The 25,967-nt window shown below is 39.5% G+C and overlaps 1 protein-coding gene across 10 annotated transcripts in view; it reads right to left on the minus strand.

Annotated features, from left to right (window-relative positions):
* Positions 1–25,967, minus strand: part of Ppp2r2b (protein phosphatase 2 regulatory subunit Bbeta) — a 437,725-nt gene that overhangs the window by 243,755 nt on the left and 168,003 nt on the right. For 6 of the 10 annotated variants that reach the window (XM_070036326.1, XM_070036321.1, XM_070036323.1 and 3 more), the window contains one exon: positions 17,047–17,129. The exons of the other annotated variants lie outside the window; for them this stretch is intronic. In XM_070036326.1, the coding sequence (XP_069892427.1) occupies positions 17,047–17,083 (37 nt within the window). In that variant the 5' untranslated portion in view covers positions 17,084–17,129. The remainder of the gene's footprint in view (positions 1–17,046; positions 17,130–25,967) is intronic. 10 annotated transcript variants of the gene reach the window in all.

Raw genomic sequence — 25,967 nt, forward strand, 5'->3', positions numbered from 1 at the left:
CTTCTATATGCAAAGTATTTCTAATGTTAGGGATAATTGGCTTTGAATTACAAGTGTCAGACCTTGATGAATCTTTATCAGCTTCCTCATCTGTAAAATAACTGTCAATCATATTTACAAGAATATAAGAACTTGCTGGGCTACTCAGGCAGCTGAGGTCTGAGAATCATTGTTAGAAGCCAGCCTGAGCAGGAAAGTCCATCAGACTTATCTCTAATTAACCAGCAAAAGCCAGAAGTATAGTTATGGTTTAAGTGGTTGAGCACCAGCCTTGAGCAAAAAAAAAGGCTAAGGAATAGTGCCTAGGCCCTGAGTTCAAGCCCTGGTACTAGCCTACAAAGAAAGTAATGCCATATACTTATTATATTCACCATGAGACACGAACTAATTTCTTTTTTTATTTTTATTTTTTTATTGTGAAAGTACTGTACAGAGGGGTTACAATTACATGGGCAAGATAATGAGTACATTTATTATCAAGCATTGTAGCCTCCTCCTTTGTTTCCCCTTCCCATCCTTCCCATCCTCCCCCTACGAACTAATTTCTATGTGAAAATTAGTTTGACAATTTCACCTTCAAAATCATATCCACTTAATAAAGGTGATTAGACTTCAATATGAAAATATATGTAAGGTTGTACCATAGTACTAGAACCATTGCAAACTGTATTTCATGTCTCCTTCATGCTAAGCCAGTGAACATGCATGTTATAATTGACCAATAGCATCATTTGTCTATCATCCTACTGTAAGTCTCCACATCCATTTGATGGTTTTTCTACAGTACTCTCATTTCACTAGGGGAGGTATTTCATGCTTCTGTTAATATTAAAGACAACAATTTGAAATGATCCTTCTATCAGATATTCCCACTTTTTAATTAGTTTCTAGCATTTTTTTCCCTCAAATTAGCTCATCCCTTCAAAATGCCTCCCAGGGCAACATTATCAAGCTTATTGTCAAACAGAACACCTTAAACTTGTGAGTGAGCATCTCCTGCAGAGGGCTTTGAATCTACTTCCCTAAGAAGCTGGGAGATTTAACCTTGCTAATTCTGCCTCAAAGAAGCTTTACTAAGTAGCAAACAATTTCATTGTTATCCTTAAGCCTTTCTTCAGTCACAGCAAGAATACCACAAGGACCTAAGCAAGCAAAGACCTTAGACTTGAAAGAAAACCTGTGGGGACCATCATAGCGAATTCCCTATATGACATTAAATGTTGGCAATGGAAACAGCATTTCCCACCTAGGCTCTGCCTTCAATGTGACAAGGCAGTGTCTGATTTCAGGGCATTCAACGGTTATGAAATCTTGACACCTCACCTACTGTGGGAAGGACGAGTTGGAGCAGTTTCTCCATACTCTCCCATTTTTACATCAAGCTCTGGTGAAGAGAAAGAAATGAGACAGATTGCAGAGTGCTCCTACAGTAGGCAGGCCCTATTTCTCCGTACCCAACCTCCTGTTCCCTCCTCCCTTCCTAACCCTCAACCTCACAGCTGAAATCATCAGGCATTTATGAATATTGATCTCCTTTGTCCCTATCAATAGTTGATGTTCATAAACCAAATAATAGTCAACATGCAGCATTGTATTTGTGTTCATATAATACTTCAGGGAAATTAGAGATGACTCGTTTGATGAATCAGTTTCTTTCTTTACCATTAAGAAATGGACTACCACTATCACCTATATCATATACTTTTAACCATGTGGTTCTAAAACATCCTTGGCAAAATGGGCCTACCACTTCACCAGTTATAATAACCAACTGTCTAGTGATTCCCTGGGTGTGTATAATTCTATTATCTCTTGAATTTGAAAAAGGATAGTTTTTATCTGTGGCAAATGACTTGTCTTTTTAATAATAGAAAACATAACATTGAGTACACACAATGAGCTTGTCCACTTTATAGATAGTATATAATCCTTTTATTTTCATAATCCGTATGATATTATTATTATTATTATTCATGGTTTATTCAGAGGAGAACATGATATTTTGACAGGATAGGTAACTTTACTAAGGTCATAATGGGTAGCTAGTAGCTGAATAGAACTGAGAATGTTCTATGTAAATCAAGAGGTAAAATTTGTGAGTGCCTTTACACTGAATTTACAGCAAACTGAATGATTTCAAACCCTTTTTTAGTTTGATTTGGCTATAAAAACTCATTTGTTCAACCTAGCTTTAATTTTTAAGGTCCAGACCCCTAATTGGTGCCCTAACAACATATAAAACCAAACACATATTTTTCTGAAAGATCAAAGCCTTTGGATTGTGTTCTCAAACTGGATTTCAGAAATAAGCATAAAAGGTGATCTTGAGGATTTTGCAAAAATTTATTTCCCCACTTATTATATAAGAGCAGAAAATAATGCTATTTATTTTTGTCTGCCAAGTATTTTACCCATAAAGAGCATCTCAAATAAAATGACCACATTCTAAGTACACCACAGTGGCTACCCTAATGGATAACACAATTTTAGGATGGGCAAAGAAGGAACAATTACTTCTAAAATGGCAAAACATGGAAGAGAACAAGTTGACTTCTGAGGGATCTGAATGTCTAACCAGCCTCCTGGGGGACCTTTGTTCTCTATCACTATGTCCCATACTACAGTAACAGTGTCGTTTGGCAGTACTGGGGCTTGAACTCATACTCTCACACTTGCTAGGCTGATGCTCTATCACTTGAACCATGCCTTGGGCAATAAGAATGTCTTTCTTCTTGGTATTTTATGAGCCCCTAGTAAGTTCTGTGTTCTTTTTCCTACCAGTTAGCTTAATATTCACCCATCCTATAGTATTAAAGATATCTTTATCTATTAAAAGAATTAATGAAAGACAAAACACTGGCTGGGCCAGACACAAGAGTGAGTCTAGCAGAGACCCAAGGAAGCCACATAATAACATGGCTGTGACTAACAAATACCAACTTGCTTAATAAATCTTAAACCGTTCTTTTATATTGTCTTATGTACCTCCATTTTCTCTTTCTCCTGACAAGATTTCCTTCAAAAGTAAGAAAAGCAAATTATCAGCTTCCAAGACAAGATACACTTGGGGAAGGGAGGAATAGAGACACTCTGGTGAGAAAGGGATCAGAGGCTCAGTCCACTCTTTCTCTCCACATCCTCTAACATTTTTTGCAAAGTGTGAACCCTTGATAGCTGGTTACTGAAGGGCAGGGCACTCAATTCCATGTCATCTGTGTGAGAAGATCAACTGTCAAGGAAGTTCCTTGCTTCTTTGAGTGGCTGGACACCAGAAGATTCTTCCACATACTTATGTCCAGTCTCCTGCTCAATAACTTCAATTAGTTAGGAGCAGGATGTAATTGTGCCCTGCAGAATATTCATCTTCATTTAGATATCACATGTCTAGTCTAATTGAGCTTGTGGGAGTGGCAGACAATTTAGGCTACACTGGGCCAAAAAAGTAAGGATTTAAGCCAGGGGCCAATGGTTTACTCCTGTAATCTGAGCTACTTGAGGGTTGGGGATTGGGAGGATAAGGGTTCAATTCTGGTCCAGGCATAAACGTGAGAACCACAATCTATCTACAGCTGAACAAAGTGACCAGTGTCTTTATCATCTTTGCCATGTGGAAAATGCCAATGGGTAGACCACTGTCAGTCTGGACATACTCAAAATACATTATTTGAAAAATAAAAAAGGCAAAGTATACTTGGGGTGTGGTCCAAGAGGTAGAGTGCTTTCCTAGCCAGTGCAAAGCCCTTAGTTCAAATGCCAGCACGGAAAGAAAGAAGGAAGGAAAGAAGGAAGAAAATCCTAAATCATAGGCATGATTCTTTAAAAGATTAAAGATCATATACCTATGTCATCTGGGAGTATAAGAACCAAGACTTGTACTTAAAAAACTGAATACTCAGCCACGCACCAGTGGCTCATGCCTGTAATCCTACCTACTCAGGAAGCTGATATCTGAGGATCGTGGTTCAAAGCAAGCCTTGGTAGCAAAGTCTGTAAGACTCTTATAACCAATTAATTACATAAAACGCCAGAAGTGGTGCTATGGCTCAAGTAGTAGAATGCTAGCCTCAAACTAAAAGAGCTCAGGGACAAGTGACCAGGCATAGAATTCAAACCCCAGGACCAACAAATAGCAGCAGCAGCAACAACAAAACCAAACACTCATTTTATTTAAGATTTTTCAAATCTGCAGACCCTGTTAAGCAATCACCAGCCACTTGGTGAGCAAGGATTACACTGAAAACACATCTGAAAACTAGGATGATAAAAACAAAACAAAACAAAACCTGATAAGCTTCTAATTCGCTGACAACTTGGCTAGTCACCGCCCCTCCCACCCCTGCTCCTGGGGGGCTGCTGTGGGGCACGGAACTGAACTCACAGTGTCATCATTTCTGTGATATTATTCGCTCTTCTTTCCAAACGTTTATTTTTGCCTCCTCCAGGCATCAGGAAGAGCAGAAGAGCTCGTTCTCACACAATCATTCTGAGATGCTGCCAGGAAGTCGAGTTTATCTTTAGCATCATCTCTGGGCAAATAGTACAGACAGAGGAAAATAACATTTGGGGCCAAATGTTGCAAACTTGAGTGTTGTTTAGCCTGAATTTAAAGAGCTAAAATGGAGAGCTAATAATGTGGATTCTGTTTTTTTTTTTTTTCTATTTTTGAGGAGAGGCAGTAGAGGAAAGAGGTTGGGCATCAAATACCAACAGCTTTAGGCTCTAACTTGGATTTGATCAACACTGCCTGAGTACCCTTGCATAAACACAGCAATGACACCTCTGTGCCAGTCATTTTGCCATTCCAGAGCTCTGCAGTTCAAGTTACCTCTTAGAATCTATTTTTATACTCTTTGCCAAAGAAAATTACATTACTATTTGCATGGCTTGCTTGATCATTTAAAGGATAACATACAGAAATGTATAAAGCCCAGAACTAAGAATATAGTAATTGCTGACCAAATCTTGCTTCAACTTTAGAACAATCAAATTAATCTCTCTTCTAAGTCAAGTGAATTAAAAGCATAGCTGTACTGTATCACTAGCAAAAACAAAACAATATTTATTGTTTTGTTCTATGAATCTACACCCTTAAAATAGTCCGAGTGTTTTGGAGGTTCATAGCGAGGCTTCAAAAGACTGTCTCAGATCTTGAACTTTTAAATAGTCCTCTTTGGCCACCAATTTGTTTTATTAAAACAAGAAATAAATTGAGTTTCTTTTTAATTGCTATCCAGCAAGGATGGTGTAAGGATGAAGAAATATCAGAACTACTCATTCAAAATCATCTACTTGTCTCTTATAATGTATAAGATGTTGTTCAAGATGAGTGTAATAAGAGAAACAAATGTGTCTCTGATCTGATATGACTTACCCTCCACTGGGTTTAGCTGGGGTATGGAGAAGAAAAGTAGCCTAGGACAATAAAACAAACACGCACTGAACAATAGTGTCAAGAGTTCCATATTCTCTGCATTGTGTTATAAACAGGATGCCGAGACTCAGAGATGATGTAGTCAAGAAGCATTTTGAGAATGGCAGTGGTATTTGGGCTGAGACTTGTGAGGTTTAGAGAAAACTACTCAGTGTACTTAAGGAACAAATACATCAAAACTCCAAGCAGCTGTTGGGCTGAAATAATGTCCCTGGCTCTTTCTGAATGCATTTAGTATTCTCAGAACTCCACTATTCACAACAACTAATTTTACCTGGGCTCTAGTTCATCTAAAAGGTAACATCAACTACTCTTGGGTAAAAGATAACCAATTTTTTTTAAAGAAAATCATTGTAGAGCTCTCAAAGGAGCTGCTTAGCCCAGCTGGCTTTGCTCTCCCTGGCCCTACTACTTGGGAGAAAGGAAAGGAAGAAGAAAGGAGGGAGCTAGATTATTCCAGGATAAAGGCACCACTGGCACTTCCTGGTTAGGGCAACCGGCCTATCCTTACCGTCTAAACATCCTTTTAGGTAAAAAAAAGAAAGAGGTGAGACCCCTCCTGCTAGCAGAAGTGGAATCAAGTCAGGCAGCAGCTTGGATTTCCCAAAGCGCTTAAGATTCTCCGTCCTATGGACTGGGAGAACTTCAGAGGTGAGTGCTCTAAGATAGGGGTATATCCACACTCCCTAGCCATGCATCTGTGATGCCAGAACCACCACATTCCATCACCAGAATGAAATACAACACATTCCCCTTCCCACATGTGCATCTTCCACGAAACCCTGCTTGTTCGCTCACTTGAGTCTTCTCATTCTTCACAACAAGAAATTCTTCATCACCTCTTAGGGAATAAATGTCATAGGAAACTACAATCCCTCTGATCTTTCAGGAATTTGTGATAGGTTATGGATTTCCTGGCATTCCCCCCTTGTACAGAGAAGCCTGGTACAGGAGTCAAATTCTCAAAGGGTTCAATCATGCCTCTCAAAATCCTCCAAAGGCTTAAGGACCTGAAACTATGTTTTTGCAGGAAAATAGATGGAACTGGAGATTACCGTGCTAAGCGAAAAATAAATCAAACTAAAACAGATATGCCAAATGTAGAGCTGAAAAGCAAATAAGAGCAATGCAAGTGTAAAACAGGGACTTGTTTGGGAGTGAGAACCAGTAGGAAGGAAGAGGGCAAAGAGGAGTGAATGCTATTGAAGTGCTCCATACACATGTATGGTAAAAGGACAATAGAATTAAATTAGATAGTGCCTGAGTCATGCCTGGAATCCTAGCTGTTCAGAAGGTTGGGATCATAGGATTGTGGTTTGAAGCTATCTCCAGCAAAAAGTCCACGTAATTTCATCTAGAAATAATCAGCACAAATACACAGTTGGAGGCATGACTCAAGGGGTAGAGCACCACCCAAACAAGTATGAGACCACAAGTTCAAACTCTGACAAACCAACAAAAAAAAACAACTGAAAAAGAATAGGGGGAGTTAAGACAAAGAGTGATGGGGTATACACAAATATATGGAAATATCACAGTGAAACATACCTTCGTGTAACTAATACATGCTACTCAAATACTAAAAGACTTTTTTAAAGAACCTACATTCTAAATCTTCCAGGGTTCACTTGCAACTTATATCATTTCCTAACAACTACATTCTAAGCATTAATTCGAGGAAAAAATTACTTAAATATTTCAGTGTTTATTACCTATTATTAATAACCAAATGAAAAGCAGCGAAAATGCATGAGACAAACTTTCTAATAAGTAAATTATATTGAAGACAATTTTTAATGCAGACCTTCTGTTTCAGGGCTTACAAATCACCCCTCATCGGGACCAGTCAATTAGGACTAACACCTATTTGTAACCCAAAGACATTCTGTCATCTACTAAACACATGAGGAGAAATACACAGACCCAGTGACGTTAGAGCTTTTAATCCAATTGTCTTAACAAGAAGGGAGATTATACAATGGCCTCACCCTGAGAGAATACAAGATATTAGGTTTCAAGTCTCAAGAGAAATGAGCTCAGACTTGATTGCATACATTCCTCAGAGAGGGGACTTGGATCAGATCTATATAGGACTGGAGACCACGGGTGACCTCTCACACCACAGGACAAAGGCACAAGCCCAAAGATATAATCAATATGCATTTCTCAAAGACTCAATTTGTCCTTCCATAATTTGGAGATGGTTCTGCTCACTTCATCTATGATACGGAGATGTGATGACTAAGACATTAAAAAAATACATATATGGAAATATTTCCAATTGCCAGACAAGTAAGAGGTTGCTATCTTCTCTCCTAGCCTTTCTGGGTGTCACATAAACAATTGCAGGGCCCCTGGTCTGTGTCCCTGGGCACTGAAATGTATTCAATGCAGCAACTTCCAATCACCCATGGGGAAAAAACAGCCATCACAGGTAGGGTAGAAGACCTGCATACCTAGCTTCATTTTACAAAACTTTATATTTGGAGTAAGCTGCAGGTGCCATTCAGGACTAGGATCTACCTCGTCAGCATGTGTGTCTGCCCCAAGGAAGCCAGCTGGGTTTAGCACCTGCACGTCTATCCAGAACTTGGTACCTATGGATGATATTGTCTTCCTATAACTTTTAGTACTTTATCCTAGCATTCATTAAAATCCTGTAGTTATGCAGAATATAATTTTTAAAATTTATTTTTCAGCCGGGCGCGGGTGGCTCACACCTGTAATCCTAGCTGCGCAGGAGGCTGAGATCTGAGGATCGTGGTTCAAAGCCAGCCCGGGGCAGGAAAGTTTGTGAGACTCTTATCTCCAATAAACTGCTAGAAAACCGGAAGTGGTGCTGTGGCTCAAGCGGTGGAGTGCTTGCCTTGAGCACAAGGACAGCGCCCAAGCCCAGAGGTCAAGCAATGTTCTTAATGAATAAGTCCTTTCTCACACACCTTTTAGTTGGCTTCAGAGTGCTTAGCATACTGCAACTTCATACCATCACTAACAAAGTGCTGTGAAATCTAGTTCATGCCCACCTCCGTGGGCTCCTCTGATGGCCCCCTCTCCCTTCCTTGCTAGGCTTTAGCCATACCTTGAATCTTTAGCCTGCCCCAGGCCTGGGGTCTCTCTCTCCTCCACTTTCCACAATTCTTTGGGTGACTGACTCCTTTTCAATTTTTTTTCCCTCTCTCACTTCAGGTCACCTCCACTGCAGCCACATAACCATGTGTATTCATGTTGGTTTCCATCCCAGCATTACGTTGATGAGCTGGGTTGTTTTGTGGTTATCTATCTCCTCTATACACATGTAATCTCCTTGAAGAACAGACACTCTGTACGCTCAGATCACAGCTAGAACTCCAATGTGTGAACAGGAGCTCAGGTGGGTGTAACAGCTACACTACCACCATTGAGTGGGTACTTACAAATGAAAGAAGTAATCAGAGTATCATATGATACTAAATCATGCTTGCCATGTGCATGCTCACTAACTTCCTTCAAAGGATCTGCTAGCCACATGTCACCACAACACATTTGAAAAGAGACTCATCTGAAATGTGTGTGACATAAACAAAATACACACTGGGACTTGAAAACGTGAAATGAAAAGAAAAACTGCATATATTTCATGAATTTGACTATATACTAAAAAATACTGCAAAGAGAGAGAAGAAGAGGAGAAGGAGAAGGAGAAAGACAGGAACAAGACAAGAGAAAGAAAAGAGGCCTCACGCTCACGAGGAGTCCACACTGGCCTCAAATGCTCAATCTTTCCAAGTTAGTTGCCAGAATGCTGGAATTACCGCTATTTGCCAGCTTGAAACTATATTTGAATATAGTAAAATATACTAATATAATAGCACAATATACACTATTAATATTAATAGCCAGGCTCTGGTAGTGTATAACTGTAATCCTAGCTACTCAGGAGGCTGAGATCTGAGGATCATGGTTCAAAGCCAATCCTGGCAGGAAAGTCTGTGAGATTATCTCCAATTAATCACCAAAAAGCTGTAAGTGGAGCTGTGGTTCAAGTGGTAGATCATTAGCCTTGAGAAAAAAGCTCTGGGACAGTACCTAGGCCCTGAGTTCAAGTTCTAGAGGAGGAAGGAGAGATGACAATAACAACAGAAGTGGTTAAAGCTCATATTTAATGAGGCACTAGATGCTCAATTTTGCTCTCAGCCCTTCACATATATTATTCCAGTTCTCAGCAAATTTCTGGGGTTGGTATTATTACTCCATTTGCTGATAGCAACTGAAGCCCAGATAGGTTTGGAGATTTGAACCCCCGAGGTTTGACTTCACAGCCTGCATTGACCCACAAGTCAATAAAACCTACCATAGTAGGTTTTCTCATCATCTTAGAAACAAGAAAACATAAGGTAGCAACATTAATTCACCTTCTCACAGTAGTGCAGTCAGGACCGGAAAGTCCCATTAGATGCCCTAAATACCTCTATCTGTGCACCTTTCTCTCACTTACATTACCATTGCTTCTCAACCCAGCCTGTCACTTCTTATTCTTCAGTTTACTAACATATTTATAAAAATGTTTTAGATTGACAGAGTAAAGAGGTCATACAAATTCTTAGAAGGTATGTAAGAATTCTTAGGTACTTGCAGTTTTTTTCTATCATGGACATCTGATGTGACTGTGTACATTAGATATAATTAATGAACCAGTCATTGGTTGATACAACGTTGACTCATTGTTTATTTCAATTTCTTTAGTTTTTAGCTAACGTTCTTTTCTCTCTTCTAGAACCACATTTATATTACACTTCTCATGTCTCCCAAGGCTCCTCTCATCTGTAAGACTTTCATTAGACTTTCCTTGCTTTTGATCTTGACAGCTTTGAGGAATATCAGTCAGGTATATTATAGGATGCCTTTCCTTGGCTTGATTTTGTCATGATTGAAGACTACAAAGCTATCAATCAAAGGGACCCACTGTCAACATTATTTAATGACCTTGATCACTTGGCTGATGAGCCTCTAGTCAGGTCTCTCCACAGTAAACTATCTCCCTTCTCCTTTCTGCACTCTTAAGCAGTCATATGAATGATGATGATCAAGACATTGTATTCATAATCCAACATAATGAAGTGAAGCCTCTTTGTACAACTACTTGCCTAAACTTAAGGAACGTGAGCTGAACCCATTCATTGTGTCACCTGCACAATTAATTTGGAATTCTTGTACATGGGATATTTTCTTCTCTCACATTAGTATGGATACTTATTTTGTGTTTTGGGAAACATTCTGGTGCTACTTGTTTTGTTGTTCAATCTGCTCTACTTTGGTCTTTGGGTTCTTCTAATTGGCTCCTATGTCTTTTAATGATGACATTGTCAAACTAAGTTGTTTTGTTTTGTTTTTCCCCAACATTTCCTTATTTTGTAGCTAGGAGACTCCAGGCTCATTTCATTTCCTTCTTCTGTAATAACATCAGAGACTTTGGCTTTCAGGAACTCGGTTTCTTTCACTGGAGAACGGTTTCAGAAATGGAAGTCAGGATGTTAGCTGTGCATATTGCTAGTATGGTGTCATATCTTTGTACTCAGCTGTCCCATAAATATACTTGTGTCTACAACCTATGTGTATGTATATAAATGTTTCTCTGTGTGATCACCTGTGTCTATACACTATGCCTCCAACTGCAATCCATCATCTCATGGGTCATCCCAACTTCCCTTTGCTCATCTGTAAGTCCTTACCCTAAGAGTGAGAATGAAATTGTGAGCTTTTTATAGTCTGAATACAGCCCAACCACAGTGCCGGGCACATCCAAGTTGATTTGCGATTAAGCCTACTCCATAATCTCAGTTCTCAGATACATTTGCAAATGCTACAAAATGTGGATTTCCAAAAGTGTGATATCACAACAACTTATTAGGGCAACAGTACAAGAGGATGCACTAACAACGGTTCTCATTTATGTGGTGTTTTCATCCAACTCAGTGAAGGGAAAATGACAGTAATAGGTCTAAGCCATGCAGAAAGGTTCAGGCTTCCCTGCAAAGGATTCAAGTGGCATAAAATGGTTTGTTTCTCCACAGCAATTTACATTTATTAAAATAGATAATAGGCATAATCATTGTCAAAACAGAGCTTCCACTCTGTGCCATGTCTTAATATATTTTCCAAGTTCCTGACAAACAGGCACAAAGCCGTGGCAGATTAGACTCTAAGTGGAGGATCAGTCTAATAGCACTGCAGAAAAACCAATCTCACATTTCTGGGAGGGGGAGCTGTGAATGGGCTTTGAAGGCAGAGGCTAAAGTACAAAGGAAAGGTGTTAAGTGAGGCACCTGCTGGAAGGGGGACTGGGCTCTAACATGACAGCCAGCATTAATGATGCTAATTTATGTCTGGATAAGTGTGTGTGCATGACACAGGAAATATGAAGTGGTCTAAATACAGAAGGAGGTCATCTTGATTCTTTTACAAAGGCTGGTGCTTTAGACAGGGACTGAATTACCTGAGAATATAGAATATATTACGTACATCTATGTCAGTGAATTATGAACAAATCACTTGTCTCCACACCTTTTCCAATCTATTCTCTTTTTTCCCCCTTTTAACTTTTTACCTAAAGTTTCTCCTGATGTTTTTATTAGTGCATGTTAAGTGTATTATGTGGTGGGTTCTATTGTGGTATTTCCTTATGGATGTTTCATATACTCTGATCATAGTCATCCTCTCAATTTCTCTTTCTTGTCCACTCCTTTCTGATTAAAAAATATATTAATTATTCCAATGCTGTCTTTGCATTGAAGAGAGAATAATTCTGTGTCTGAGAGAGAGAGAGAGAGAGAGAGAGAGAGAGAGAGAGAGAGAGAGAGAGAGAGAGAGAGAGAGAGAGAGAGAGAGAGAGAGAGAGAGAGTGTTGGCAGTGGGACTTGAACTTAGGGCCTAGGTGCTGTCCCTTTACTCTTTTGCTCAATGCTGGCATTCTACCACTTGAGCCATACCTCCAATCCTATTTGTTATCCTTTGATGAATGTCTTTCCTCAGAGGGTTTTGTCATACTATATTCCTAGCACCTAGCTCCATGCCTGGCATATAGTAATGCCCAATATCTATTGAGAAAATGAATATAAACCAAGCATAGCACCCACCCACACTATTGTTAAGGCTTCTTGAGCAGGAGAGCTTTCTTTCTTCAGGAAGTTGAAGGATATGTCATTTCACACCACAGACTTGATTGGTTACCATAGGGATGAATGGAAGAATCCTCACTGCTAGGCTTTGATAGTTTTCAAAGAAACAAACAGATCTTTATTTATTACATAGGCTGCTAATATGCTGAAGTGAATTATGTAGATATGAACATAAGAAAACATGAAAAATATTCTATCTTGATGGGATCAAGTATGGTGCTGATCAGTTAGCAAGACCTACCCCTTAAGATCATTAGTGTCAGGTAACTTTTGTTTTATTTCACAATCTCCCAAGTCCTGCTGTTGGTTTGCAAGCTCTAATCATTTTATTGGACATTCACTATTTACTGGCACCATGATAGGACAGGAAATGCATACTGGGCAAGATAGACTGAAGCTTACCTTCACATAAAGAGAGCCAAGCTGCTAAACAAGTAAATAAAATCATTCCAGACTGTCATGTGTGCCGACAAGGAGATTCTGTGATGTGTAAGAGGGCATTCCCTGTTACACAGTGGTCTTACCTGATCCAAAGTCCTCTCTGGGATAACCTGTATCTTTATTCACCCACGGTACAAAGTATACATCATCAGTGCTTTCTTTTTGCTCGATGAAAAAAACCAAAGGATTTTATGTTTTAATGTCATGGCTTCTTACGATTTAAATGTATTCATGTTCTCAAATTAAGTAACTGAATAGGAAAAGCATAGGTTTTCTACAATTACTATAACCACTCAACTTCTTGGGCTAGTTTAGATGCATCCATAAAGGATTGAAGTGCTTTGTTCTCTACAGATTCATCAATCGACAGAGGATCTGACTCATGCCAAGAAATTATTTTTCATTGGTTTGAGTGATAAGTAATACAAAAAACACATAAAACCTTAAAAGACAGCAATGACGAGATTATACATTTTGCAAAGAATAGGTGAGGACTCCCTCACTGATAATCATAGTAAACACTGAGAGTAAAGACAGCCATTTAGAGTTTCATTGGCCCAGAATAATTATGGATTAAATAATTGCTGAATGAATAGTTGACACTTCAAGAAAATCAGTCAGCTGAAGTATGAGAACAGAGTCAAGGTAAAGGAGAAAATTAAACCTAAAGTCACTTGATTAGGAAGAAGAAAAGCCAGATAAAGGGCTCCATGAGCAATATTCTCCTTATTCTGCTTTGACTAAGACTGCAGGCTTGCCAGAGGGGTCAGGAAGCTGGAGAATTCTCAAGAATTGACCCTAGCTGTCCCAAAGGGTCACACTCCCACTCCAGCTAGAATATCCAAAAAGAATAGCCAGTCTATCCAAGAGTATCTTAAAAAAAGACTCATTTGTTCATCCTTTGTACTTCTGAGCAAAAGCCAAGTAGTATTGCTTTTAATCTAACAAATCATTGCTTGATTATGGGTCATTAGTAGCCATTAATATATGAAACTGCATTTCACTGGATATCTGAATTACAGTCTTGCCTTTCACACTACCTCATTCAAGTTTCCAAAGAGGAAAACACCCTTATCTGATGTCAAGCAAGACAAACAATTAACCTCTGGAATTGAACTATGATGCACAATAGTTCATTATTTGGTGCATTGTTGTGTCTCCTGCTGTACCATCAGCCACTCCCTCTGTAGCGAAGACTTACTGTTTGTGCCAAAAGATTGTGTGATCTCTTGGATTCTCAATAATACCTACACTACAGAGAATCTTAACTTCACAATGGCTGATTAGAATCCAGATAAATGCAGGACCAACTGAGACCTTGGATTATCTACATTTAGGAACTAAAATTCTTTAAAAAAGAATTGAGAACAATCACCAAGCATCCATTTTATTGGGTGCTTAGTTGTACAAAGGGGCCTGGAGTGAATAACAATTTCAGAGATGTTTGAACAGGTTTGGGAGTGATCCTTGGTACCTCTCAGCTAATGCTCACTTGCTTCAAAGAAAAGTTCCCCTAGGGAATACCACTATTGACTATTAACATGCTAAGGCCACCAAATTAGGAGCTTCTAATCAGAAGAGCCACCTATAGCTGCACTGGCTATACTGGAGTAGATGGACAGGCTACCCAACATACAACTCACACCTCAGTTCTACAGGCACAAACACAACATAGAATTCCAAGTAGTTTGAGGGTCCTTCTCAAATCAGTTGTTTTTAACTCTGCCTATTGAAAGAGTTAGATTGTGAATGATCCAGCAGTGATGGAAAATATAAGCTTGTTTAAAATCAAACCAGTCAATTTCCAAATCATAGCCTGTTTCCCCAGAAACTTGGAGCAAGTGACATCCCCCCCGAGCGTCACACATAGTAACAGTAGCTACTTCACTAAGCTTATTGCTAAACCTCAACAGGTGGTAAATGTTGAGTAACTATAGCATACATAATAAGGGCTCCACAAATATAAACTTATTATTTCAGTAGGTTTTCAGTAAACAACTAGAGGATGCCAGGCTCTTTCTATCTCTCTTCTATCTCAAATCAAATTACTATTTCTCCTTAAAGTGAATTTTTGGAGAATCAGAGATAGCCACATAGGGCTTAATGTTGTCTTGGGCTATTAAATCATCTTAATCCCATGTTGGAAATCCAAGGCGATCTTAACCTAATGTTGAAGGGTTCTATTCAGAGGAAAGTGGTTAAACTTGTGAAAAGACACTGTGAAGTAACTTTCCATTCTATTACAACTCACACACATCATTGTATTCCTTACACAAACAATGCATGATACTTGTAGTCACCAGATATTTTCATTTGAAAGAGTACTGGGTTTCCCAGAAACATTTGGATTTAATGAAGCACTAGAAAAAGCAGGTGTTGATCCTTGCCATCCTTCCTCACAAGCTCATGAAATTCTGACTCTCCGCTGTCTTACTTGGGGATTTGGTGTTTTTGGTAATTTCAAGAATATATATATATATATATATATATATATATATATATATATATATATATAGTGTGTGTGTGTGTGTGTGTGTGTGTGTGTGTGTGTGTGTGTCAGCTACAGCCAAGCAAAACAAAAACTTGGAATGGATTTAGAAATCCATTCCAAGTGTTTCCAGTTTTATCTCTACAATAACATCATCGAGAATGAACCAAGTAAAACCCAAACCCTCTCAATGCATTGGAACAAATTAAAATGTTAATGGTTGATAGAAATTTAAAAGGGCAAATCAGAATACAGTACACATGAAACCCTTATTAAAATAGGTCACCAGGGATAAGCTGAACTACACTTACCATCATTCGTACCATTGGCATTTGTTGAAATCAAGCCCTGGCCTCGTATTTAAAAGCACATTAAGAAATATCATTGGGCGGGGGGGGGGGGGCTGGGATTCTAGCTCAGTGATAGAGCACCTGCTTAGTGTATGCAAGAAACTGGATTTTATCCCCAGCACTGTAAAAAGGAAGGGAAGGAGGGAGTGAGGGAAAGAAGGAGGAAAGCAAGGAGATAAAGAGGGAGGCAGGGAGGAAGAGAAGATCCACTTGAAGTCTCCATGAAGCTAAGGTGACATAAACCAGTGCCTGACACATTTTTGTCTGCACACTTATGGAAAGTAGATGTAAATACATGCACACAACAGACATGTGCTTATGCATACACACACTTGCACTCTGTTTTCTTCCCTTTTTGGCCTTTGACCCATCTTTGAAATATCACTTGCCATATAATATTTATTTGAGAGTTTTTCTTACCCTATTCCATCTCTTCAAGGTAGTTCTTCTGTGAATGTCAAACTCTTTGATATGTCTCAGTCTCTAACAAGCTCTGTTGCAAACTCCACGTCAAACGGACAATCTGATGATTCCCTTCCTTACATCAATACAAATTCTTTTGCCTTAAATCATGTTTTCCAGGACTCAAAGGAACTGTCACGTGTGAAAGCTAAATACCCTCACTTCATGTGGCTTCAAGAACTGAATAAAGAAACCAGCCAAAGTCTTCAAACCTGAGTGCCTTCACCTTCAAATAATAAATGCACTTAATTCAGGTGTGCAGTGCTTGTTTTTCTCCTGCATGTTGATTCTAGGTCTCCTTTCTCATTTAAAAAATATGCATTTTGTGGAACTTTTCATTTTTTATTGTATACAAAGATGCCCATATTGTCTCTTCTTTATATTCTGACCTCATACCCCTTTTCTTTGTTCTAACAATTAATATATCTGTCTTGTTCACTGTTCAACATGCCTCTTTACCAGCAATAAAGTAGGCTTTTATCTAGCCAGCTCTCACTCTCTCCTGGAAAATATTAAAAATCAGCCAAAGCATACTACGTCCATGTACACTTGGGTCAAAATTTGTTCTCAAAACTATAACCCCAACTATGTCTCATGTACAATAACTTTTACAAAATTTGAATTTACTTGGATTTCAGGGAACAACTCTGAAGCAGTAAGAACTACTCCACATTTCCTTCCTGTTAGTTTACCAAGAAGTATAAATTATGATACTGATACCTTCATTTCCACAGGTGTTTTCATCTGGACAATTCATGCTTCATTATCGTGCCACTATTCTGTCTTGGGTTCGCCCTTGGCTCCTGTGACAAACATGGGGTTCAGATCCAGACGCCAGGAAGGAGAGGTACCCCAACTTCTGGCAACATAAATTCTCCACAGCACCCACCCCAGTCTCCTGGCCTGTCAAAGATGACAGGTGACACAATCCTATAAAATCTCTGTGCTCCAGTTTCCGGGTGGACCCACTTCTTTTTTTTTTTTTGTCGGTCGTGGGGCTTGAACTCTGGGCCTGAGCGCTGTCCCTCAGCTCTTCAGCTCAAGGCGAGCGCTCTACCACTTGAGCTACAGCGCCACTTCCTGGACCCACTTCTTACTGGGGGGGGGGGTAGGCAGGGGGGTAGGCAGTGGCTTCAAGGGGCTGTTTTTAGAACAGCAGTGATGGCAACAGTATTTCAGGGAAACTGCGAAGCCCAGGAATGAGCTCAGGACCTTTGACCTTTATGTCGGAATTGGGAGGAGTGGAGCCTAGTCATTCATATTTAACAGACACTGCAGGTGGCTCCAATGCACACTCACGGTTGAAAACAATTGCTGCAGCCATTTGGGGGATATGGGGAAGCTGCAGAGTGAGGAGAGCAGTCTTGACACGGCTAGAGCTAGAGAAGTCCACGTGGGCAAGATGCTAGACTTTAGGAAGTGAATCTTTATAGTTCAGGGGTGGGGGAGAGGCCAAGTCTTCAGAGGCAGGAGCAGCTTGCCCACTGCTCAGCCCCTTTGCCTGGAAGTGTTCATACATGTATGCTATCGTTAAAGAAGGAAAAGAAGTGCTAAAAACAACGATGAAAAATTACAAACTTGTTCAAAGTACCCTGTGTAGGCCTAAGGAATTATGAAAATGGCACATCTGTGGATTATTAATGGATGTTAATGAGAATCATTTAAAACCAAGCAAAATTAGTCTTCAGTAGGAAGCCTCAACATATTATTATTATTATTTTTAATATCTAAAAGCTAGTAACTTAAACATCTGTCCTAATGGTGATGCCTCACATAAATAATAAGTTTTTTCTCAATGTTTCATTTCATATTCAGAAAAGGCACTAGTTGGCTTAAAGTCTCCAAAATTTTTGACCCAGGAGATTATATGTGTTATGTAAGAGAAATTAGCTTGGCACTTGTAGCTCATGCCTATAATCCTAGCTACTTGGGAGACTGAAATCTAAGGATTGAGGTTTGAAGACAGTGTGGGCAGGAAAGTCCAGGAGACTCTCATTTCTAATAATCTACCAAAAAAGCTGGAAGTGGAGCTGTGGCTCAAGTGGTAGAGGGCCAGCAGTAACCTTGAGCACAAAACCTCAGGGACAGTGCCTAGGTCCTGAGTTCAAGTCCCAGAACCAGAAAAAAAAGAAAAAGAAATAAATCACTTACCAGTCTAAATTGATATTAGATTACCAAATATTTAGCTTGGAGAATCACAATACACTGTTTTATAGTAAAAACAACTTTCAACTGTACTAATACTAGTGAAAATAAAGCCTAGTATTATTTAGCAAATACTCTCTATTATATACACGGAGCTGTCCTGAGAATGTCATATACCCTGTTGTATTTAATGCTATGAAATTATCTTAAGAATAACCTTATGAAAAACCTTATGAAAATTAAGCATTGTTGTCCTCATCTTATAAATGAGACACTTGGGTTTAGAGAGGTTAAATAATTTGTCCAAGGACATAAAATTACTGAATGATGGAGGCAAGATACAAACTGTAATCCTAGATACTGTGCTTTTACCCACATTAAGTATATTTTGAAAATAATACTGGACCTTAGGGATTGAGAAGGTAGAAAGCACTGTGGTCTAGTGAAAATATACTTTAAAAATTAAAATTTAGGGGCTGGGAATGTGGCTTAGTGGTAGAGTTCTTGCCTAGCATGCATGAAGCCCTGGGTTCGATTCCTTAGTACCACGTAAACAGAAAAAGCCAGAAGTGGCACTGTGGCTCAAGTGGTAGAGTACTAGCCTTGAGCAAAAGAAAAGAAGCTCAGGGACAGTGCCCAGGTCCTGAGTTCAAGCCCCAGGACTGGCAAAAAAAAAAAAAAAAAAAGGAATTTAGCCCTCTAGAGTTACTAAAAACGAATAATCAATCACTCGTTAAATGCTCAATCCGTGTCAGGGTTAGAACAAACTGTGGTCCAAATTTTGTTTCATTTGATCTTCACAACAACCAGAGAAGGAAGTCACTATCGTTGTCTCAGTTTTACATCTAGCAACTGCAATTCAGGATTTAAATAATAAGCCACGTTCTTATTAAAAACTTCACCAATTACATGATTAAATGGAAGATGTCCATAAAAATATAGTGGGTAGCCGAGCACTGGTGGCTCACATCTATAATCCTAGCTACTCAGGAGGCTGAGATCTGAGGATTGCAGTTCAAAGCCAGCCTGGGTAGGAAAGTCCATGAGATTCTTATCTCCAATCAACTACCAGAAAAACTGGAAGTGGCACTGTGGCTCAAGTGGTAGAGCGCTTGTCTTGTGCTGAAGAGCTGAGGGACAGTGCCCAGGCCCAGAGTTCAAGCCCCATGATGCACTATATATATGTATATACACACATATATAGTTGGTAAATACTCCTAGTAAATGTTGCCCTTAATTATGGTTCTGAGGACAAGAATGGTGTTGGTGATTATCAGTCCATGGTCTTTCTATTTTCTTACTTTGCTTCCAAGATATCTGAGGGTAGAAATTTGGGGACAATACATTGCCATGAAACAGAAATAAGCCCACCAACCATCTCCACATTTAGAATACTCAAAGTCTGCACCACTGGCTAGAAATTGTGGCCTCCAAGATTCTTCCATGTAGCAACAGGAACAAAAAATGATCTTAGAAGTGAGGTTCATGTCATACCCAGTCTAACAATCAAAGGGCTAAATTCATGCACAGAAAGACAAATACTCCTATGTGGAAGCATAAAAAATGTTGACTTCATAGAAGTAGAGACCAGAAGCTGGGTACTGATTTCTCACAACTGTAATCCTAGATACTCAGGAGGCTGAGATCTGAGGACCACAGTTTGAAGCCAGTCCAGTCAGGAAAGTTTGTGAGACTCTCATCTCCAATTCATTGCAAAGCTGACAGTGGAGCTGTTGCTCAAGTGGTAGAGCACTAGCCTTGAGCTACCTAGGACCTGAGATGGAGTCCTAATAGCAGTGTGTACGGGTGCACACACACACACACACACACACACACACACACACACACACACACACACAGTGTAGACAGTAGAGCAATGGTCACAAGAGACTAGAAAAAGGAGCAAGGGAGATGGAGGTAGAAAATGGAGTGTGGGGGCTGGGAAGGTGGCTCAGTGGTAGAGCGCTTGCCTTGCATGCAAGAGGCCATGGGTTCGATTCCTCAGCACCACATAAGCAAAAAGAAAAAAGCCGGAAGTGGCGCTGTGGCTCAAGTGGTAGAGCGCTAGCCTTGAGCTGAAGAGCTGAGGGACAGCACCCAGGCCCAGAGTTCACGCCCCACGACTGGACCCCCCCCAAAAAAACCCCAAGAAAATGGAGTGTGTTTAGAGGGGTGGTGAAGATATGACCCAGTGTTACAAGCCAAAGCAAAGCAATGGGGGATAGATGCACCCAAAGAACTTTGGAGAAAGGGTGTTAGTGGCCAATACCTTAGACAGATTTAACAAGAACTTATTCTTTCCCACAAATTCTGAGATTCTCTTAGGTTGAGTGTTCAGTAGAAAGTAGTTTCATGTGCAAATATCATGGAAAATGCTCTGTTTTAGGCCCTCTGCCTTTCCTCTACCACAACTAGATATGGGTTTATAGGAAGTGATTAACTCTAAGGCATATATTTCCTCCTTAAGAAAACAAGCATAAATACAATTTTGTATTCATATTTGTTGTGGGTGGTAGGTTGGCGATGTGCAAATACTTTGCAGAAATCTAAAAGCCCCTCACAAGTAAAGGACGGCTCTACTGTTCCATGTGTCTCCTTCTATGTCCCAAATTTGGGCACTTTATATCAATCCCTGTCGCCTAGGTGGTTTACTAACAGACTAATATAAAAGGTAAGAGGGAGAAGAGTCGTGAAACTCAGCAGTTACCAGCAAGACCAAAACATCTGGGTAACTACTAAGTTGTTTTGATGATTAAAAGTAGTTCATTTCCAGTGGTCTTACTTCTCTATAAACTTGGCAAATACCAAATACCAGGTCAGTTCTTGTCAGTATGGAATGGCCAGAGACACCTTTTTTTGATTTTGGCAATTTTTTTGTGTGAAAATACTATACAGAGGGGTTACAATTACCCGCCCCCCGCCGAAGTTGTAAAGTTCATTTTTCGACATAACGACTTGTACATTTCATTGTTGCAATGGGTCCACCTGTATCCCTAATTAAACGATTTGTTTTTTCCCTTCCCCTCCACAAATTATACCAATATCAAATACAGTGAAAGCAGGGGTTATATCGTGGGGGAGGAACATACAAAGCAGCAAAGAAATAATCTTATAAATATGTTAGAAACAATTGCAAGAAAAAAAAACTTTTGAATCCTTATCTTGGGGTTCATTTCACCTAACATCAGCTTATCTGACCTTTTCTGCTTATCTCAGACATACACTAGTTATTGCAAATAAGGGAAACCATGATCAAGAAAACGTGGTATATATACACAATGGAATTCAATGCCTCCATCAGAAAGAATGACATTGCCCCATTTGTTAGGAAGTAGAAAGACTTGGAAAAAATTATAGTAAGTGAAGTAAGCCAGGCCCAAAGAAACATAGGTCCCATGGACACCTTTCTTTGAAAGCAACAAGGAACATAACCAAACTACTATGTCTATCAACAAGACATAGGCACTCAGTAGCTCTATCGAGAGGTCTTACTGTTATTTTTTCCTAAAGTACCTTTGGGTTCCTATTCCATTTCTAGGTCCCAAATTATTCCTCCCTAATGGTCTACCTTAGAGAGCAGAATTTGTCCTATGCAAAGATGAGGACAGTCGTAAAAGGAGGTAGCATGGTTATTTTTATGTAGGGAACAAGAAAGAAATTCCATCTGGAATTCACCTTGGAGAGATAGAGAAAAGATTCTATTTCATATTATTAACCGATTTTACCCTTATTGGAGGAATTCTACCAAGAAATAAAAGAACAAAGACATAAAAATCAAGGGAACAGTTTCTTCAATGACTTTACATTTATCTTGGACTCTTTCCTTCAAGTTATTCAATGGCTTTGGGATAGGATATTATTATTCTGGTTCTTTTCTTAAAATATTTTGTAAATCCCCAAAGAACAGATCAAAGTAAAGCAATGATCATGCTAATCTAAGTATAAGTTTTCCTTGGATCTGTATTTGGAAATGCACTCTCATTCTCTGAAGTCAGCAGTTGTGGGGAAAGAAAACTATATGACCAACCATTCAACCTCTGGCTCTGGCTCGAAGTCCTATTACCCAAGGTAACTTTCGGTGCTCTAGAAACAGAGTACATGAACTCAAGCAGGGCTTCAAGGCTTCTCAGACATTAAACACACCATATACTGTCTAAAGAAAGCCAAGATGATCTCAGAAGAAGATTCTGGTGTTTTCCCACTCACTTTTCTCTGGTAGGACATGCCCACAGGATCATGAACAGCCACACTGCAACACACTCTCCTGTCTCCCTGTCCCATGTGCACACCTCTCCAGTCAGTCTGGTTGTCACTAATCTACTGATTAAGTATTTTTAAGACCCATGTTGGCAACACATACCAGAAATTCCTTCAGGGTAATTGAAACCACCTTCTCTGTCTATAAACACAGGTTGTGAGATCGTTCATGTGCAGAGGGGCTGGCTATGACCACCAGCTCTAGGGCATCTTTTTCTTTTTCTTTTAGATAGGGTTTCTGTCGTTGCTCTGTCATTGCAATTGATTTTCACTGACTCATCCAGACCTTGCCCAGCCCCCCCTGTGGAAAGAACGGCTGAGGTCAGAGATATCATCTTACCTTGTTTCAGCCAAGAGACAAGGACCCAGGGGCACCTGAACCTCATGCCCAGCTCATTGCCAAACCTTTTTACCAAGACCTCAGGGTGAGAGACCTTGAAAAGGATACTTGCTACAGAATTTGGCCGTGCTAACATCCCCTGATTACTACTCTTTAAGAGTTCAAGCTTATTTTCACTTGAATAATTAGTACAAGAACGTGGAATATGCACTACATTGATATCCAGAACACATTGAAGACATTTCATGAACTGTTTTTCAATACAATGACAGCTTTATTTTTTCTTATGAAAACAGTGTATATGCTCATTCACAACTGTCAGGCATTATAAGAAATAAGAAGGTAAACTGCAAATTACTCAAAAGTTCTTCACTCTAAATCGTTTCTTGTATTTTGATAGCCCTCTTTATGTACACACAGAAGTTTTTACAAGAGGATTCATACTATATGTACAGTTTTGATCACATATATGAATATCTTTACTTAGATCATCCCTTCCCCTTCATAACCAATTTTGATAATGTTTTCTATAGTTTTTCTTATTGATGTCATAATACACCAACTCTTAGAACACAAATGAGGTTTTGATTGATCAATGAATTTTGCCAAATAAGGTTAAAGAGTAAAATGAAAGAACAAGTGTAATGTTTCTCACACACACACACACACACACACACACACACACCACACACACACACACACACACACACACACACACACACACACACACACACACACACACACACACACAGCATAAAGACACCTATCAAACCCTGTTGGAAAAAATGAGAGAAAGGAAAAGGACCAATGGGAATATGGTGGAGGGAGAGAATTCATTCCAAGTGCATTGTGTGCATGTATGGAAATATCACAATGGAACTACCTCATAACTGAAAAATAAAAAAACCAAAGCCATGTGCTGGTTGCTTATACCTATAATCCGAGCTACTCAGAAAACTGAGATCTGAGGATCACAGTTCCAAGCCAGTACAGGCAGAAAAGTCCATGAGAGACTCATTTCCAATAAACTACACAGAAAAAGCTGGAAGTGGCATTGTGGCTCAAGTGGTAGAGTGCTAGCCTTGAGCAAAAAGAAGTTCAGACAGCACCTAGGCCATGAGTTCAAGCGCTAGCACAAGAAAAAAAAAAGCAAAAAAAGAATGAATGAATGAGTAAAGGGTAAATAGTCAGTAGAAATTCAATATGCTTACAGAAATCACATAGCACATTTTTATGTCCCTTATATCTTTTTTTAAAAATTCTTAAGTATTTGTACAAGTTTCAATTCAACATATCCGTTTATGAATACAATGCATCTTGATCAATGTCACTCCTTTAATCATTTTCCCTCATCTCTCCCAATCCCACCCATCCCCTCAATTTATCTAGCTTCACTTTCACATATACACATTGAATTGTATCATTAAACTTTAATTGAGAAGACCTGGCTTTACCATCATTACAGGGATCTACAAATTGAATTTCCCAAGCAAAGAATCCATGTAACTGGCTGCTGTTCTAACTTCAGACAAGTTATCGATCTACTCTCAAATTCAAAACCATTAGCTAATAATCTGCCTATCAAAAACTGCATTGTCCTATGCTGGGTAAACTAAATGTGCAGTATCTGCCTCTTCCAGGCTGACTGGGTAAACTCAGAATTGAGTCCTCACACTTGTAAAATGGTGATAGTATTTACAGCTCATAGAATTGTAGTGATTAAGGAAGAGCTAGAAGGTTCCAGAAAAGGACAACAGCAGAAACCAGCTTTGGGGGTTTGAAGATCAGTTAGGGGACACTAGCAGGAAACATTAAAGTTTGTGAGCACAGAAGAAAGCAAGAAACAGACTAAAGAAAAGTAAGAGAAATACATATATACATTTGCCTATTCAGTGTGTGCCAAAGTCTACATCAAAGCCACCCAGATGAATGACTCAAAGGCAACATACTTGTCCAGTAACTGGAAAAAGACCTGGCTTTTCTAGCAGGCTCAAATCCAAGTTTCTAAAACTTAAGAGGAAAAATTCTGATCGGAAAATTTCCATCTCCAATTGTGCTGAGAAAGCTTAGGGACTGAGTAAGTGTTGGCAGCAGAGCCCGATACGATGATAAGACAGACTGTGCATTTTTATCACAGAGCAGAGTTCAGATCCTGGCAAGACCTTAGTGATTTTTTTTAATCCCTGGCCTTGCAAGGCAACTGGAGAAGGAAGTAGAAATTAGTTGCAATAGGAGATGTCTCATGGAAAACCTGAACTGCCCAATCCCTTCTGTGAGTGAGCAGGGACTCACCCTCCATCTCCTCTCTTTTTAAATGAACACCACTGACTAATTCCAGGGAGCATGACCCTGTGGATCTACCCTAATTAAGATTCTCATTCCTCCCCAATTTGCCTTCAAGACAGAACTGGAGGGAATGAGAAGTAAAATTTAACAGTATGCCCCCGAACTTAGTGTTTCTAGAAGACACTTTAGCACTGTAATTCTTTTGAGGAGGGTTGCTGAGTAACCACCTCAAGTATCTATACACTCAACTGTTGGTCTGTCCATCCATCATCCATCCACACATCATTCATTCATCCATTCATTCATCTAGTCATTTTCTAAGTTTCTAGCAAATAGGTCACACACTGGATATCAAGTTTTAATACTTTATAATGGCCAGGCGCAGGTGGCTTACACCTGTAATCCTGGCTTCTCTGAAGGCTAAGATCTGAGGATAGTGGTTCAAAGTCAACCTGAGAAGTAAAGTCTGTGAGACTCTTGTCTCCAATGAACTACCAGAAAACCAGAAGCTATGGCTCAAAGTGGTAGAGCACTATAGCCTTGAGTGAAAGAGCTCAGCAACAGCATCCAGACCCTGTGTTCAAGCCCCGTGACTGACAAAAAAGAAAGAAAG

This window comes from Dipodomys merriami, unplaced genomic scaffold, assembly GCF_024711535.1.
Source record: "Dipodomys merriami isolate MVZ:Mamm:240054 unplaced genomic scaffold, mDipMer1.0.p SCAF_27, whole genome shotgun sequence".
Taxonomy (NCBI): domain Eukaryota; kingdom Metazoa; phylum Chordata; class Mammalia; order Rodentia; family Heteromyidae; genus Dipodomys; species Dipodomys merriami.